Source organism: Panthera pardus, unplaced genomic scaffold (assembly GCF_024362965.1).
Source record: "Panthera pardus isolate Hobbes unplaced genomic scaffold, ASM2436296v1 HiC_scaffold_23, whole genome shotgun sequence".
Taxonomy (NCBI): Eukaryota; Metazoa; Chordata; class Mammalia; order Carnivora; family Felidae; genus Panthera; species Panthera pardus.
In genome coordinates, this window is record NW_026526799.1 from 7,024,157 (window position 1) to 7,040,085 (window position 15,929).

General features: G+C 44.8%; 1 protein-coding gene across 4 annotated transcripts in view; it reads left to right on the top strand.

The window, feature by feature from the left end:
- Nucleotides 1-15,929, top strand: part of DET1 (DET1 partner of COP1 E3 ubiquitin ligase) — a 57,105-nt gene that overhangs the window by 21,796 nt on the left and 19,380 nt on the right. Inside the window, exon 5 of one of the 4 annotated variants that reach the window (XM_019460202.2) lies at nt 11,041-11,827. The exons of 1 other annotated variant lie outside the window; for it this stretch is intronic. In XM_019460202.2, coding sequence (XP_019315747.1) covers nt 11,041-11,056 — 16 coding nt within the window. In that variant the 3' untranslated portion in view covers nt 11,057-11,827. Of the gene's footprint in view, nt 1-435; nt 1,096-6,983; nt 7,392-11,040; nt 11,828-15,929 lie in introns of those variants that run through there. 2 more of the 4 variants (XM_019460203.2, XM_019460199.2) reach the window with 2 other exon arrangements.

Genomic DNA, 15,929 nt, shown 5'->3' on the forward strand with positions numbered 1-15,929 from the left:
TATTTTATTAAAATTAATTTCACCTTTCTCTTTTTACCTTTTTTAAATGTGACTACTTGGAAATTTAAAAGTGTACACGTGGCTTGCATTTCATTTCTAGCTCTGGTCTAGATACTCTTGGGGCAGCGTGTCTGGAAAAGAGGAGGCTGGAGTTAAGGCTGTAACTAAGGGTTATCTTGGGAAAGAGAAAGGAGCCAGTGACTCAGGACAGCACAGTAAAATTCACAGTGACCCCGCGCATACAACGAGCAGCTCAGACAAAACGAGCAGCTCAGACAAAGGTGGTTTCGCAATTCTGATACCCTGAGGCTGATGTAAGAGGAGATCCCGTGAGTAAGATTGAGTTAGAGTTGCCGCGTTCCCGTGCTGAGCGGATTGCAAAGTGGTGGTGAATATCTCTGTACCATCCTCTCTTTCTCTCCTTGTTCTGTTTAGGTTCTATGCCCGGGACTCTGGTCTGCTCAAGTTTGAGATCCAGGCAGGCTTACTGGGCCGCCCCATCAACCACACAGTGCGGCGCCTTGTTGCATTCACCTTTCACCCTTTTGAGCCTTTTGCTATTTCCGTGCAGAGGACTAATGCCGAGTACGTTGTCAACTTCCACATGCGACACTGCTGCACGTAGGTGCCTCACCAGAGCCCCGTTACCTGGTCTTCCGAAACGTTGCCCCCTTCTTGTCTCAGTGGACTCTGAAGCAAAAGCTCCTGCCTACCGGCTTTGTTGGTTCCAGATGGTTATACCTCAGTTGGGGAGAGCCGGAGAGAGGAGCGAGGGTGGCCCAGCCAAATGGAACTTTTATCGTATCCAACTACTGATTGATTGCAAGTCCTCTGGTCCTTTCCCTGTGGGAATGCCCAGCATTAATTAAGTCCGGTTAGTTTTTGTTCTTTTTTGCATTTTATTGCTATTTGAAGATGACAGCATTACACCTTTCCCCCCTTCATGTCCATTCTTTGGCGTTATGGTATGCGGTCTGAAGTGGGTACATCTTTGCTCACGGGAACTGTGTCCATCTTTCCATGTAGCCGACAGCAGGGCTATCTTTATATAAAGAAAACACAAATAAAGCCTTGGTATTTTCTTACTTAAATATATCCTGTTTGCTGACTGCCTTCTGTCCCGGTCTCACCGAATACTTTTTACATTTGTGGTTCCAGGAGGGACTGTGAAAGGGACTGGAGGCCATGGCTCCAGCAGCTGCCCTGGGGAGAGCGGAGTGGTATGTGCCAGCACGGAAGACCGTTATCTGTCAGGATTGTCGTCTTCCCTGGGGTTTTGTCCTGGTAGTCGTTACAGCTGGAGGGGCCGGGCATAAATGCACATTGTCATGTGGAAGCACGCTCCCATCTGCACGGTCTGTGTCATGCAGGTGGAAGAGTGATCCGTTCTCTGGGGCTGTAGCGGATACAGACACTGTGTGGCACGCACGGCAGTTGGGTCGTGAGAGCTGGCAGGCTCCACGTGTCCCTAAAGAGATCAGACTGACTGCTCCTGGATGGCCCGGCTGTCACAGCTCCTCCGAACACCTGCTGGCCCCCAGCCAGCCTCCTCCTGTGCGGTCTCAGCCGGTGTCCTCCGGCGGGCTCGTGAGGCTGCTTCTGTCTCATCCGCACAGCGTATCCCCCGCTTATGAAGTCAGCTTGTTTGGTAGCACCTGACTTTGACAGCAGCTTGAAATGTTGGATTTCAGAGCAGGTTGTGGAGTCACGGATGCGAACAGATGGATTCCGTATCCCTCCGCCATCCAGATCGACCTCCCTTGGGAACATAACCAATGTGATAGGAGATACAGAGTCCCACCACAAACAGTTCAGCTAATTTCCTCATCCTCAGTATCGAACGGCTGCATTCATTCTCATTCAGCGTGCAGCACAGGATTTGAGCGCCAGCCATGGGTCGGGTAGATGCCGTGCTGAGATCTGGCGGATGAGACAGATAGACCAATAAAGAGAATTATAATGCAGAATGGCAGAAGCCCCAGTAGTGGTTCTCTGGGAACAGGGGAGAAGGATGAAGGAGAGGTGGAGGAGGAGAGCCATACTGGGGAAGGGACACTGGAGCCGGACAAACGGGAGTCTGTTGTGTGGACCAGGGCAGGGGACGTTTCGAGGAGAGAGCCAGCACGCACAAAGGCGCGGAAGCGTGAACAGGGTTGTCAGGGCCGTGGAATGGTAACGAACATGGCTGCGGCACAGGCTGAGGGGAGGCCAGGGGAGTGTGACCGAATCATGAAGAGAAGTCTTGTGTGTGGTGTTAGGGTTTGTGCGGTGGAAGACGTGATCCAGATTTCACAAAGACTGTCTTTAGCAGTCTGGAAGATGATTTGGAGGCGGGCCGACAAGCCAGTGGTGGTAATCCGGAGGAGAAGAGGAGGGTTTGAATGACCTCACTGGGCTTCTGGAAGGATGAAATACTGAGGCATTCTCCTAGATTCTTCGTAGGTCATGACAAAATCAGGATCCCAAAGCAGTCACACGTTTGTGGGGACTCAACCAACCTTCCGTGGTTGAAGCCCTTCACCTGCAGCTTTCTTCTGTGCCAGGTTGCTTGCACTGTACCTGAGGGACTGGGGAGCGTGGAGTCACTCGGGCCGCAGTGGGAATCCCCGCCCTTCTGCCCATTAGGTCTGTGACCCTGGGCGGTGTCCTAGCCTTTCTGAAGCTTAATGTGTACTTCCTGTCGCCTTACTCCTCCATTCTCCTGGTCATATCTTCTATCTTCCATCTCGTCTAACTCCCCAAGCAATTCTCATACGCTTTCCTGCTCTGCTTACTCTCCCACTCGCTGAAATTGCCGTTTGACACCATTCCTCTTCCAAAGCCCACCTTCCTTTTCTCCCTGATCACCTTGCCACCCGCTTCCAGACGGAAGCGGAAACAATCACGTGGGGGAATTGCCTTATCTTTCTTTCACCATGTCAACCCCATGACTTGTGTCTATGTTCCTTGCCTGCTTTTCCTCCGGAGCCCAGAACCCTTGCTTCCCTAAAAGGCCAACTCCTCTCTGTGCTCACTGAATCCTGTCTCTTCTAGACTTCTCAACTTCTTCACTCCTGCAATTATTCTTTACTGTATCTTCCTCTTGATAGGTCATTTCTACTAGCACATTAGATACACTCTAGGAAGTTCTTTTTTTCTTTTATCTTTTTTTAAAGATTTTATTTTTAAGTAATCTCTCCACCCGACAAGGGGCTTGAACGCACAGCACTGAGATCAAGAGTTGCATGATCTACTGACTGAGCCAGCCAGGCACCCTTAAAATCTTCTTTATCTTTTTTTTTTTTTTTTTAATGTATATTTATTTTTGAGAGAGAGAGAGAGAGAGACAGAGTGCAAGAAAGGGAGGGGCATAGGGAGGGAGAGAGAGGGAGAGAGAGGGAGACACAGGATCTGAAGCAGGTTTCAGGCTCTGAGCTGTCAGCACAGAGTCCAATGTGGGACTCGAACTCACGGACCGTGAGATCATGACCTGAGCCGAAGTCAGACTATCAACCTACTGAGCCACCCAGGGGCCGCAGATCTTTTTTCTTTAAAACCTCCTGCTTTGGCCTCTTCTCCCCCTTCAGTTACTGCCCACCTCTCTGTTACCCTTCACAGAAAAACTTCTCAAAAGAGTTGTTTAAATTAAATGTTTTCACCCCACCACGTCCTATTTTTCCTCAGCCCACTCCAGATGGGTTTTAGTCCCCCCTCCACTGACACGGTACTTGTCCCAGCCACCAGGGACTCCATGTTGCCCGTTCACACACCTCTCATCCCTTTTGTGCTCAGCAGCCCGACATCGGGCATAATTCATTTCTTTCTCTGTCAGGAAGCACTTGCTTTTCTTGGTTTCCGGGACAGTACGAGTTTCTGGTTTTCTTCCTGCCTTGCTGATGGTTGCTTGTTGGTCCCCTTTGCTGGCTTCTCGGCTCTACCTTTAGATGCTAGAGTGCCCCAGCCCTTGGCCTTGGATTCTCTCCTCATTTCCTCTGTATACCATTTCTTTAATTGATTTTGTCCATTTCCCTGGTTTTATATTCTAGCTATATGCTGATGATTCGCAAAATTATAACCCCAGCCCTGATGCCTTCCTGGACCTCCAAATTCATATATCCCATGGCTTACCTGGCATCTTCATTTGAATATCTAATAGGCATTTCAAAACCAGCATCTCCAAAACTGGGCTCTTGAGTCTCACTCCCCACCTCTAACCCATTGTTTTCCTCCCAGAGTTTCCAGATGGCTTCAGCGTTTACCCATTTACTGCAGGTAATAACTTAGGAACTATTTCCAGTTTTCCTTTTTTCCAGCCCCCCCCCCTCCCCATAGCGCCCACATATCTGACTTTGCCTTACCAACCGTGGTGATCCCTTACTCCATGTTAGTGACTAGAACTAGGTCAAGACCAGCTGGCAGAAGGGGTTAGTTTACGAATGTCGTGTGACTTCTGTCAGGTCAATGATACTGTAAGGTAGAGGTTTCTGGAACTGTGGGGGAAACATTTCTCTTTTGAAAATGTCTGTGAGGAACCATGTGGCCCACAGTTCCACAACCCACCACCCAATGATCCTATTCAAAAAGAATCAGCCAGGGGTGCCTGGGACGTTCAGTCGGTTAAGTGTCCCACTTCGGCTGAGGTCATGATCTTGTGGCCTGTGAGTTCAAGCCCCACATGGGGCTCTGTGCTGACAGCTCGGAGCCTGGAGCCTGCTTTGGATTCTGTATCTCCCTTTGTCTCTGCCCCTCCCCTGCTCATGCTCGCTCTCTCTCTCTCTCTCTCTCTCTCTCTCAAAAATAAACAAATGGTAAAAACAAATTAAAAAAAAAAAATTCCTTGAGGAGGGAGCTGAACTGGATGGCAGAGTAGAGAGGAAAGAACCCGGATCGTAGATAACGTAGTTGGTTGGCTGGATCACTCAACCGTATAACCCATCCTACATCTGGGTTTCCGGTTCTGGGAGACAATAAGCTTCCATACTGTTTAAGCCACTTTGAATTGATTTGTTGTTGTTGTTGTTGTTGTTTCTTATAATTGAAAGCAAATTAATAGATGCAAAGAGAAAGGCAGGTCCTCTGTGGAAAGAGTCAGGAAATTCCTGCTGGCTGGGTATCTTATTAGGTTGGGTTTGAAAAGGCCCAGTTATGACTCCTGTTCTCTGATTTCAGTAAGATTCCTGGCTCTCTGATAGCCCCCTTCAGCCATACCTGTACTGGCCTGGGTGTTTCTTATAGCTAAAAGGATGTAACTAAAATGAGCGATAAAGCACTGAGCTCATTGAGCACTTGAGCCATATGAAGTTCACAACCCCTGTGTGTTTATATTAACTTTGTTTCTAAAGGATTTTAGGCTCCTCTCAGTAAATTCTAGTGCCTTCTTTCTATAGATATCCAGTGAACTTCAAGAATCTTTGGAGAATCAAGCTCTTTGGAACCAAAAATGTTTAAGAAAAGCAGAGACTTCAGGGGATTTATCTTTCAGATCTAAATTCTTGCCTGGAACTCTCTTCTCATCCCTATTCTGCAGGGGCTGATGTGTCAATGATCAGGGCCAAGCCGTTCTGGGCCTTTGAGAGAAAGGCTCCATTTAAATTTAGTCTCTTTCATTCAGAGTCCTTGTAGAGAAGCACAGTATTAAATCAGTGAAAAGCCTAAATTAGATAATTTTTAAAAGAACGGTAGCTTCATTATTTTTCAAGTACACAGAGTAACTGCATCTCAGCCATGAAGTGTTCCTTTGTAGAAACCCTTGGAGACTTTTCTTAATGAATGGATTATAATTATTGGTAATCAGCATAACGGTTCTCTGCAATACGTGCTTCGAAAGGAATTGAGCATATTAAATGATTTTGATGTTCCAGAGGGCAATTTTGTTTACAACATCAATCTGCTCAGTGTATACCCTTTATAGCTATAACCCTCTGTTGTTTAAAAAAAGAAAAAAAAGAAAGCAAAGAAAGGAAAAATTCTGAAGACTCTCTCCATCATACAACATTTGATTACCAGAGGCAGAAATAACATGGGAGGATAGAGAGATGCATAGTAGGACTCATTCTTTACCCACGTTGTCCTGACAGAACTATGGGAACAGGTCAGGCTTATGAGTAGGGCCTGTCCCTGTCACCTGCTAGCTCTGTATCCTTGGGCTTGCTTGATAATAAGAATTTTACCGAGTTTCAGTTTCTCTGTAAAACGGGGTAACGTCTGCTCGGCAGGGCTGATGTGAGCAGTAAATGAGTATTAGTTGAAGCTCTTCATACAGGAAGTAGCCAATAAATCCTAGCTTCCATTCTCTCCCTAGATTTCCTGGCCTGTGGGGGAGGCTCCCCCCGCCTCAATGTCACAGAGACCGCACCCAGCCCTGGTGGTGCCTCTTTGTTCCTTGCTGATCCAGAAACACAAGCTCGCCCCTTCTCTAGGCCCAGCCCCTACACAGGACACCGGTGGCTTTTGAGGGGGTGCCATTCTGCCACCACAGTCTCTGTTCTGAGAAGACCAGAACATCCCTAACCCTCTTTGCGGCCAAATACACTGGATTCGAAGGAGCCTTGTTTGCTGACAGTTTGTTGTCGTTGATCATGAACGTTTACTAAGTGCTCACTCTGGGGTCAGGAGCTAGGTAAGCACCTTATATTGGAAGGTATTCCTTCATTTCATCGATTCTGAGATGCATTTTTAAAATTGGAGTGTATCCAATATGGGGATCTCGTCAGTGTCAGTCGGCAACCACAACGTCACCGCTGTCGTCGCCTGTGCGGGTTCACACTGAGCATGCTCTTCACGTTGTCCTCATTGCTGTTGAGTAATGTGCATTGGGGATACCACACGTGTTAAATGTCCATGCTCTTTGAAGTGTCTTCAAAAAGAGTATCCTAGGATTTGGTGTTGAAAGGTTATTTTATATACAGAAAGGTGCGGAAGCCGAGCAGCGTGGTTAATTTTGGTATCAGCAAAGCAAAGCTTTGCCACTGAAGGAATGAACGTGAGGCCACGTTTTTTTGCAGAGCAGCCACCGAGTGCTTTTTGGAACTAAGAGAGAAAGATAACCGCTGGCAAACGAAGTTTTACTGGCATACTGAGTTTCGTGGAAAAGGACCGCCTGTCACACAACCAACAAGGCAAGTGAAGGAAGGGGAGACTGTCACAGGCCTCGGAATAAATGGAAGAAGTTGTAATGCAACGAGAGGCCTTGTGTGACCAATTCATGCAAAGCGCAGGACTAATCATTAAGGTGTGAACTGGTCACAAACTTCCTGCTGACTCTGAACAGAAGCCGATTCACTTCCAGGGGCACGTGATTCAAAATAGGAAGAAAATGAAAACTAGAGCCTAAGTTGAATGAGAAATACTAATGACACTGGATGTTCTTCAGTGTCCCCCTAATACCTCTAAATCCAAAAAAAAAAAAAAAAAAAAAGGCCTAAAATGCTCTTTGAATATGTGTATGTTTTAAGGGTACTAGTAGGGTTTGTTTTAACTCGATACGGTAAGACACACAGAGATGGAAATGACTGTCATGAAGGAAGAAGTCTGTTTTACCTACACGTCTCTAGAAACGGGGCAGGGCATATCAGGCCCCATGGGGAGGCAGCTGGGTCAATCGGGAGGTCGAGGAGCCAGGGGAAAATGTAGGTGAGAGCCTTTATTGTGGTTTCTACAACAGGCAAGGCAGGCTGAGAAGGCTTGGGATTGGCTAATCTGAATAATTTCGGTGAGCTCTGCGACATAGGGGCTGCCCCTAATTGTCTGATACCTGGCTCTGAGGTGATTAGGGCAGCTGGACAGTGGCCCAGAGTGTGAGAGCACCGTATAGGAGGTGGTTGGGGCATTGGCTCCGGATTGGTTGGTGTGCGTGTAAAGGCACACTCCCAGGGAGTTGTTTGCTGTCTCTAGGAGTTAGCTGACCCTGGGAGGGGCAGTCCCTGTAAGGTCAGTGAGGTCCTAATAGGTCAAAGCATCAGAAAATAAAAGGTACGGTTAATACAGTACAAAATGTCCTAAGTACTAAGCGTCGTCATGGTACGATTATCTAGGTTCCTTTGTTAGTGCCGCATGGTTGGTAGCCCGCTTCCAGGATGTCCTGCAGTGATCCCGCCTCCTCGATTCATGCTTTTGGGTAGTTCCCTCCCACATTGTATCTGGGTTGGTCTGTGTGACCAAAACGACACAAGCAGAAGTGTGAGTGTGTCACTTTCAAGCCTCGGTTTAGCAGAAGTGTGAGTGTGTCACTTTCAAGCCTCGGTTTATAAATGGCATCTTGGGGCCAGGCTTCTACATCCACTCTACCCGCCCCCCCCCGCTTCAACCACTCACTCTGGGGGAGACCAGCTGTCCTGTCGTGAGGACATTCGGACAGCCTTCTGGAGGGACCCGCTTGGCTTCTTGCTAATAGCCATGTGAGAGAGATATCTTGGAAACGGGTCCTCCGGCCTCAGTCAAGCCTGCGGATGACTGCAGCCTCATGAGAAACCCTGAGCAAGAACCACCCAGCCAAGCCACTTCCAGATTTTTGACTCTCAGAAAGCCTGTGAGATAAATGTGGTTTTAAGCTGCTGAGTTTGGGGGGCAATTTGTTATGTAACAATATCTGATGAACACACATGAATAATGGCGTGTTTTGCAATATGACACCTTATATTTGAAAAAGGCCATATTACCCTCGTTTTATAAATAAGGAAACTAATCTCTGAGACGCTAAGTGATTTGCCCATCATTACTAGTTAATAGCAGGTAAAACTAATCCAGCCTGTGTCAGAATTCACTTAAATCCTGGATTTATAGAGATCTAAACTGGGGTTTCACTGATTACCAATAACATTCACAGGGAATTCTTACGATTCAGCGCCTCTGTATCCACTCCCTCCCTTAGAGGGGGATGACCAATAAGGATATTTTTTATTAAGGTTGAAAATCCACATATTTCTCCCTCTTAACACTAGTATGTTGGTTGACTTATTTGTTCATTTATGTATTAAAAATGTTTTGAGGACCTACTAAGTGCCAGGAACTAGGAATATAAGAATTCGTGTCATAGCCCCAACCGTTTCTGGTCTGAAAATGTTTCTGAATACAGCCGTACCTCAGAGATAGTGCCAGTTTGGTTCCCCAGCACTGCCGTAAAATGGATATCACAATAAAGCAAGTCAAATGAATGTTTTTGTTTCCCTGTGTGTATAAAAGCTCTATTTACACCATGCAATAGTCTGTTAAGTGTGCAGCAGCATTATGTCTAAAAAAAACAATGCACATACCTTAATTTTAAAAATGTCGCTAAAAAATGCTGCCACCTGAGCTTTCAGTGAGCTGTAATCTTTTTGCTGGTGGAGGGTCTTGCCTCAATGTCGACGGTGCTGACTGGTGGCCGCTGAAGGTTGGGGTGGCTGTGGCAATTTCTCAAAATAAGACAACGGAGAAGTTTGCTACATCAATGGACTCTTCTATCGCAACCGATTTCTCTGTAGCTGGTGATGCCATTTGATGACTTTATCCCACAGCAGAGCTTCTTTCAAAATTGGAGTCTTCTCAAAACCCGCCGCTGCGCTGTCAGCTGAGTGTAGGTAATATTCCAAATCCTTTGTTGTCATTTCAACAATCTCCTCCGCCAGTAGGAGGCACTGTCTCAGGGAACCGCTTTCTGTGCTCTTCCCAAGAAGCAACTCTTCATTTCTGTTACAGTTTGATCATGAGATTTCATCAATTCAATCCCATTTTCAGGCTCCGCTTCCTGTTCTCTTGCTGTTTCCACCACATCTGCAGTGACTTCCTCTCCTGAAGTCTTGAACCCCTCAAAGTCATCCAGGAGGGTTGGGATCAATTTCTTCCAAACTCCTGTTCATGTTGGTATTCTGACCTCTTCTCATGAATCATGAATGTTCTTATTGGCGTCCAGAATGGTGAAGCCTTTCCAGAAGGTTTTCAATTTACTTGCCCAGATCCGTCAGAGGAATCCCTATCTGTGGCAGCTATAGCCTTACAAAATGTATTTCTTAAATAATAAGACCTGAAAGTTGAAATTATGTCTAGATGCGTGGGCTGCAGAATGGATGCTGTGTCAGTAGGTGTGTAAACAACATCAGTCTCATACATCTCCATCAGAATTCTTGGGTGACCAGATGCATTGTCAACGAGCAGCAATATTTTGAAAGGAATCATTTTTTTTTCTGAGCAGTAGGTCTCAACAGTGTTTGGGTTTGCAGTATTTCGTGTACCGTGTTGTAAACACAAGTACTGTCCGGACTTTGTTACATCACTGACAGAGCACAGGCAGAGTAGGTTGAGCATAATTCTTAAAGGCCCTAGGATTTTCAGAGTGGCACATGAGCACAGGCTTCCACTTGAAGCCAGCAGCTGCATTAGCCCCTACCAACAGAGTCAACCTGTCCTTTGAAGCCAGACATTGACTTCTCTCCAGCTAAGAAAGTCCTAGATGGCATCTTCTTCTGATATAAGGCCGTTGCATCCACACTGAAAATCTGTTGTTTGGTGGAGCCACCTTCATTAACGATCGCAGCTGGAGCTTCTGGAGAACTTGCTGGAGCTTCTACGTCAGCACTCGCTGCTTCGCCTTGTAGTTTCATGTTATGGAGAAGGTGTCTTGTCTTCCCTTAAGCCTCACGGACCAACCTCTGCTAGCTTCCAACCTGTCTTCTGTGGCTTCCCTACCTCTCTCAGCCTTCACGGAAGTGAAGAGAGTGAGGGCCTTGCTCTGGATTAGACTTTGCCCCCAGGGAAGGTTGTGGCCGGTTGGATCTTCTCTGCCGGCCACGAAGACTTTCTCCTTGTCAGCAGTGAGGCTGTTTCTCTTATGTGTGTGTTCACTGGAGTAGCACTTTTAATGTCCTTCAAGAATTTTTCCTTTACATTCACAACTTGCCTAACTGTTTGGGGCAAGAGGCCTAGCTTTTGGCTTCTCTCAGCTTTCAATATGCCTTCCTCACTGAGGTTAATCATTTCCAGCTTCTGATTTCAAGTGAGAGATGTGTGACTCTTCCTTTCACACAGACACTTAGAGGCCACTGTAGGGTTACTAATTGGCCTCATTTCAATATTGTTGTGTTTCAGGGATCAGGGAGAGTGAGAAAGAGGGGGACAACTGGTTGATGGAGCAGTCAGAACACACGACAAAACAATTATGTAACATCAAAGATCACTCATCGCAGATTGCCACAACAAATATAACAACAATGGAAAAGTTTGAAATATTGCAAGAATTACCAAAACGTGACACGGAGACTCAAAGTGAGCAAAATGTTACTGGAACAATGGAGCCGACAAGCTTGTAGACATGAGGTTGCCGTGTAAAATCTGCGGTGTGCGAGAGATCCCGTAAAATGAGGGGTGTCGTCGTGCCATCGGGGAAGCTTCCAGATAACCAGTGTCTGAATGCGGAGGTGGGAGGAAGGAGCCGAGGGGTGGGTTGTGCGGTGGGAGCCCGGGCTTCTCTGTGTCCTGCTTTATTAACTCTGATGATGGAGTTCCGTGCCCCCCAGGGAGCACTTACAGTTCTGTCCCCCCCCAGGGAGCACTTACAGATCCACAGGACAGCTGCCTAAAACTGCCGCCTGGCCCTGCCAGCAGAAGCCGAGTTCCCAGGCCCCATGCTGTGCATCCCATTCATCGTCCTGAGACCAGAGAGAGATCTCCTGGTCTTCAACTACTGTGTGTCTTCCAAACTTAGTATTAATTTCCCAGGATTAGGAGAGGAGATTGTCACTTCGCTTTAATTAATTGTTGAAAGAACAGAGAGGGGTCTATATTTCTGCTAAAAGGAAAACTTAAAAAACGGAGGGAATGGAAATATTCTGAATGGGGGAACCCAGAAGTAAAATAAAGGTGGTTTTCAAACTCAGTTTCTTCTCCCTCATCTTTAAAGGCTTTTTTGGGGGACGGGAGGACATGTGTTATGAGGTTTGAAGTCTGTCCTTAAGGAGGGATATGTTATTGAGAATAAATTGCCTTTAGATTGTTTTTCACAGTCAGTTTATTTTGTTTTATTTTATTTTTATTTTAGAGAAGAGAGCGTGAATAGGGGAGACGGGCAGAGGGAGAGAGAGAATCTTAAGCAGGTTCCACGCTTAGTGTGGAGCCCAATGTGGAACCTGGTCTCACAAACCATGAGATTGTGACCTGAGCCAAAATCAAGAGTCAGACACCCAACCGACTGACTACCCAGGCACCCCTTCCACAGTCAATTATTTTTAAAGAAATGTTTTAATGTCATTTTGGTTAAAATTTTTAAGAATATAGCTTATCTAAAAAGTGATTATCAACTCAGGGTAGGTTACAGATAAAATTGAGGTCGTGGGCATGTTAGAATCTTGACAGAAATTTTGAAAAAATTAGTTGAGATTTTTATTGGGAGAATGAAAAAGTGTGTAAGTTTTCACATTACAAATTGCAGAAAGTTAAAAAAAAATCTTATCTGATGAGGTTATGCGGAAGATGGATTCATAACTGAGACACATCTCCCCCAAATCTTGGAGGGACATGAGATTTTCCTGCTTATCAGATAGGGGGATTAGCTTTGGAAGGCTGAAAAGCATTGCATTAGATAAATACTGGTTTTCAGGGCTCCTGGGTGACTCATGTAAGCATCCAACTCTTGATTTCAGCTCAGGTCATGATCTCACAGTTGGTGAGATCGAGCCCCACACTGGGCTCCACACTGAGCATGGAGCCTGCTTGGGATACTCTCTCTCCATCTCGGTCTCTGCCCCTCCCCTGCTCATGCTCGCTCTCTCTCTTTCTCAAAAATAACATTAAAACAAATTGAACATATACAAGTGGACACTTTTGCATAACAATTATCAAAACAAAATCACATGACAAATGACAACACACTTACCAAAGGATTGATTTTCTTAGTGTAAAACATTTTTAAAATATAAAAAGATGAACAATCCCCAGTTAAAAATGGGCAAAGAATCTTATTAGCAGAGTGTTCACAGAAAAAATACATACACGTGGTCAACAGCTATATGAAAATGTGACATTTATGGCACAAAAACAGACACTCAGATCAACAGAACAGAATAGAGAACCCAGAAATGGACCCACAAACGTATGGCCAACTAATCTTTGACAAAGCAGGAAAGAATATCCACTGGGATAAAGACAGTCTCTTCAGCAAGTGGTGCTGGGAAAACTGGACAACGGCATGCAGAAAAATGAACCTGGGCCACTTTGTTACACCATACACGAAAATAAACGCAAAATGGATGAAAGACCTCAATGTAAGACAGGAAGCCATCAAAATCCTCAAGGAGAAAGCAGGCAAAACCTCTTTGATCTTGGCCGTAGCAACTTCTTACTCAACACGTCTCTGGAGGCAAGGGAAACAAAAGCAAAAATGAACTACTGGGACCTCATCGAAATAAAAAGCTTCTGCACAGCGAAGGAAACAATCAGCAAAACTAAAAGGCAACTGACAGAATGGGAGAAGATATTTGCAAATGACATATCAGATAAAGGGTTAGTATCCAAAATGTATAAAGAACTTATCAAACTCAACACACAATAAATAATCCAGTGAAGACATGGGCAAAAGACATGAATAGACACTTCTCCAAAGAAGACATCCAGATGGCCAACCGACACATGAAAAGATGCTCCACATCACTCATCATCAGGGAAATACAAATCAAAACCACAATGAGATACCACCTTATACCTGTAAGAATGGCTAACATTAACAACTCAGGCAACAACAGATGTTGGCGAGGATGTGGAGAAAGAGGATCTCTTTTGCATTGTTGGTGGGAATGCAAGCTGGTGCAGCCACTCTGGAAAACAGTATGGAGGTTTATCAAAGAACTAAAAATAGAACTACCCCTACAACCCAGCAATTGCACTACTAGGCATTTATCCAAGGGATACGGGTGTGCTGTTTTGAAGGGGTACAGGCACCCCCCCCCCAATGTTTATAGCAGCAGTATCAACAATAGCCAAAGTATGGAAAGAGCCCAAATGTCCATCGAGGGATGAATGGATAAAGAAGATGTGGTATTTATATGTATACAATGAAGTATTACTCGGCAACCAAAAAGAATGAAATTGCCATTTGCAACTATGTGGATGGACCTAGAGGGCATTATGCTAAGCAAAATTAGTCCATGAGAGAAAGACAAATATCATAGGGCTTCACTCATATGAGGACTTTAAGACACAGAACAGGTGAACATAAGGGAAGGGAAGCAAAAATAATATAAAAACAGGGAGGAGGACAAAACATAAGAGACTTAAATATGGAGAACAAACAGAGGGTTACTGGAGAGGTTGGGGGGGGGGTGGGCTAAATGGGTAAGGGGCATTAAGGAATCTACTCCTGAAATCATTGCACTATATGCTAACTAATTTGGGTGTAAATTTAAAAAATAAAAAATTTAAAGCAGAAAAAAAGAATTAAAAACAAGAAAAGAAACAAAATAACCTATAAAGAGAATATATGATAGTGGCATCCTATCAATAAACCATTATGACTTACATAAAAAAAATGTGACATTTATTTTTCACCCATCAGATTAGCGAAGGTTAAGTGTTTGATGATGCCATGTTGTCAAGAGCGTAGGGTGCTCTCCCCTACTGTTGGGGGAGTAAACTGATTGAAACTTCTTGAAGGACAAAAGAGCAGTGTCTTCGTAAATATTCATATTTTGAAAACCCAGTTAAATTCTGTGCATTAGGACAAAATATTTGCATATGTGAGCAAGACATATGCACAAGGCCATTTCATTGTAACTTTTCCACTGTGAAAAAGTGGAAACTACTAGATGTGCATTGATAGAGGACAGACAAAATGAATTACAAGCTCTGTCCATAAAATCGGAGCTGATACAGCTGTGAAAAATAATGAGGCAAGTCCATACATATTGATTTGGAAAGCTCTTTGAGCTGTAGTAATTGAACAACTGTATTTAATGTGAAAACACATTTTTTTAAAAAACTAAAAAAAAATCTGTGCTGAAATTGAGGTCACTGTAGATATTAAATATATACATAGTCATGGAGTCGTAGAACACTTTTGAAAACACACTGAAGATGCTATTAACAATAATTACTTCTGGAGAGCAGACGGGGCAAGGGAATGTGGACATTTACTCTCTAGTTTATTTCTTTTATCTCTGTAATCCTTTAACTGTGAACACGTATTACTTAACATTTTTAATGAGTTTTGTTCAATTTTTAGTTGGGCTATAAAGCACAAACCATCAAATTTACCAGCGTACTTATTTACGTGCAGTTCAGTATTGCTAAATATATTCACATTGTTGTGCCATCAATCTCTGCAGTTGGTTCATCTTGCAAAACTGAAACTCTGTCCCCATTATGCAATAATTCCCATTTCTCCCTCGCCCAGCCCCTGGCAACCACCGTTGTGCTTTCTTTCTATGAGTATGACTAGTTACGTCCTGTAAGTGGAATCATACGGTATTTGCCCTTTCCTGGTGTCTTTTTGTGACTGGTGAATGTCACTTAGCAAAATGTCCTCAAGGTTTGTCCATGTTGTAGCCTATGTCAGAATTTCCTTCATTTTTGGGGCTTCCGGGTGGCTCAGTTGGTTAAGTGTATGACTCTTGATTTTGGCTCGGGTCACGATCTCACAGTTTGTGGGATTGAGCCTCGCGTCAGGCTCTGCACTGGCAGTAGGGGAGCTTGCTTGGGATTCTCTTGTCTGCCTCTCTCTCTGCCCCTCCCCTGCTCATGCTCTCTCTCTCAAAATAAATAAACATTAAAAAGAATTTCCTTCATTTTCAAGGCTGAATAATATTCCATTACATGTACGTGTATACCACCCTTTGTTTACCCATTCACCCCCGTGTGGACACGTACGTGTTGCTCTCGGCTATCGTGAATAGTGCTTCTGTGACCATGAGTATACAAATATATCTTTGAGATCCTGCTTTCCATTCTTTTGGATATATACTCAGAAGTGGGATTTAAAGAGTTAAAAA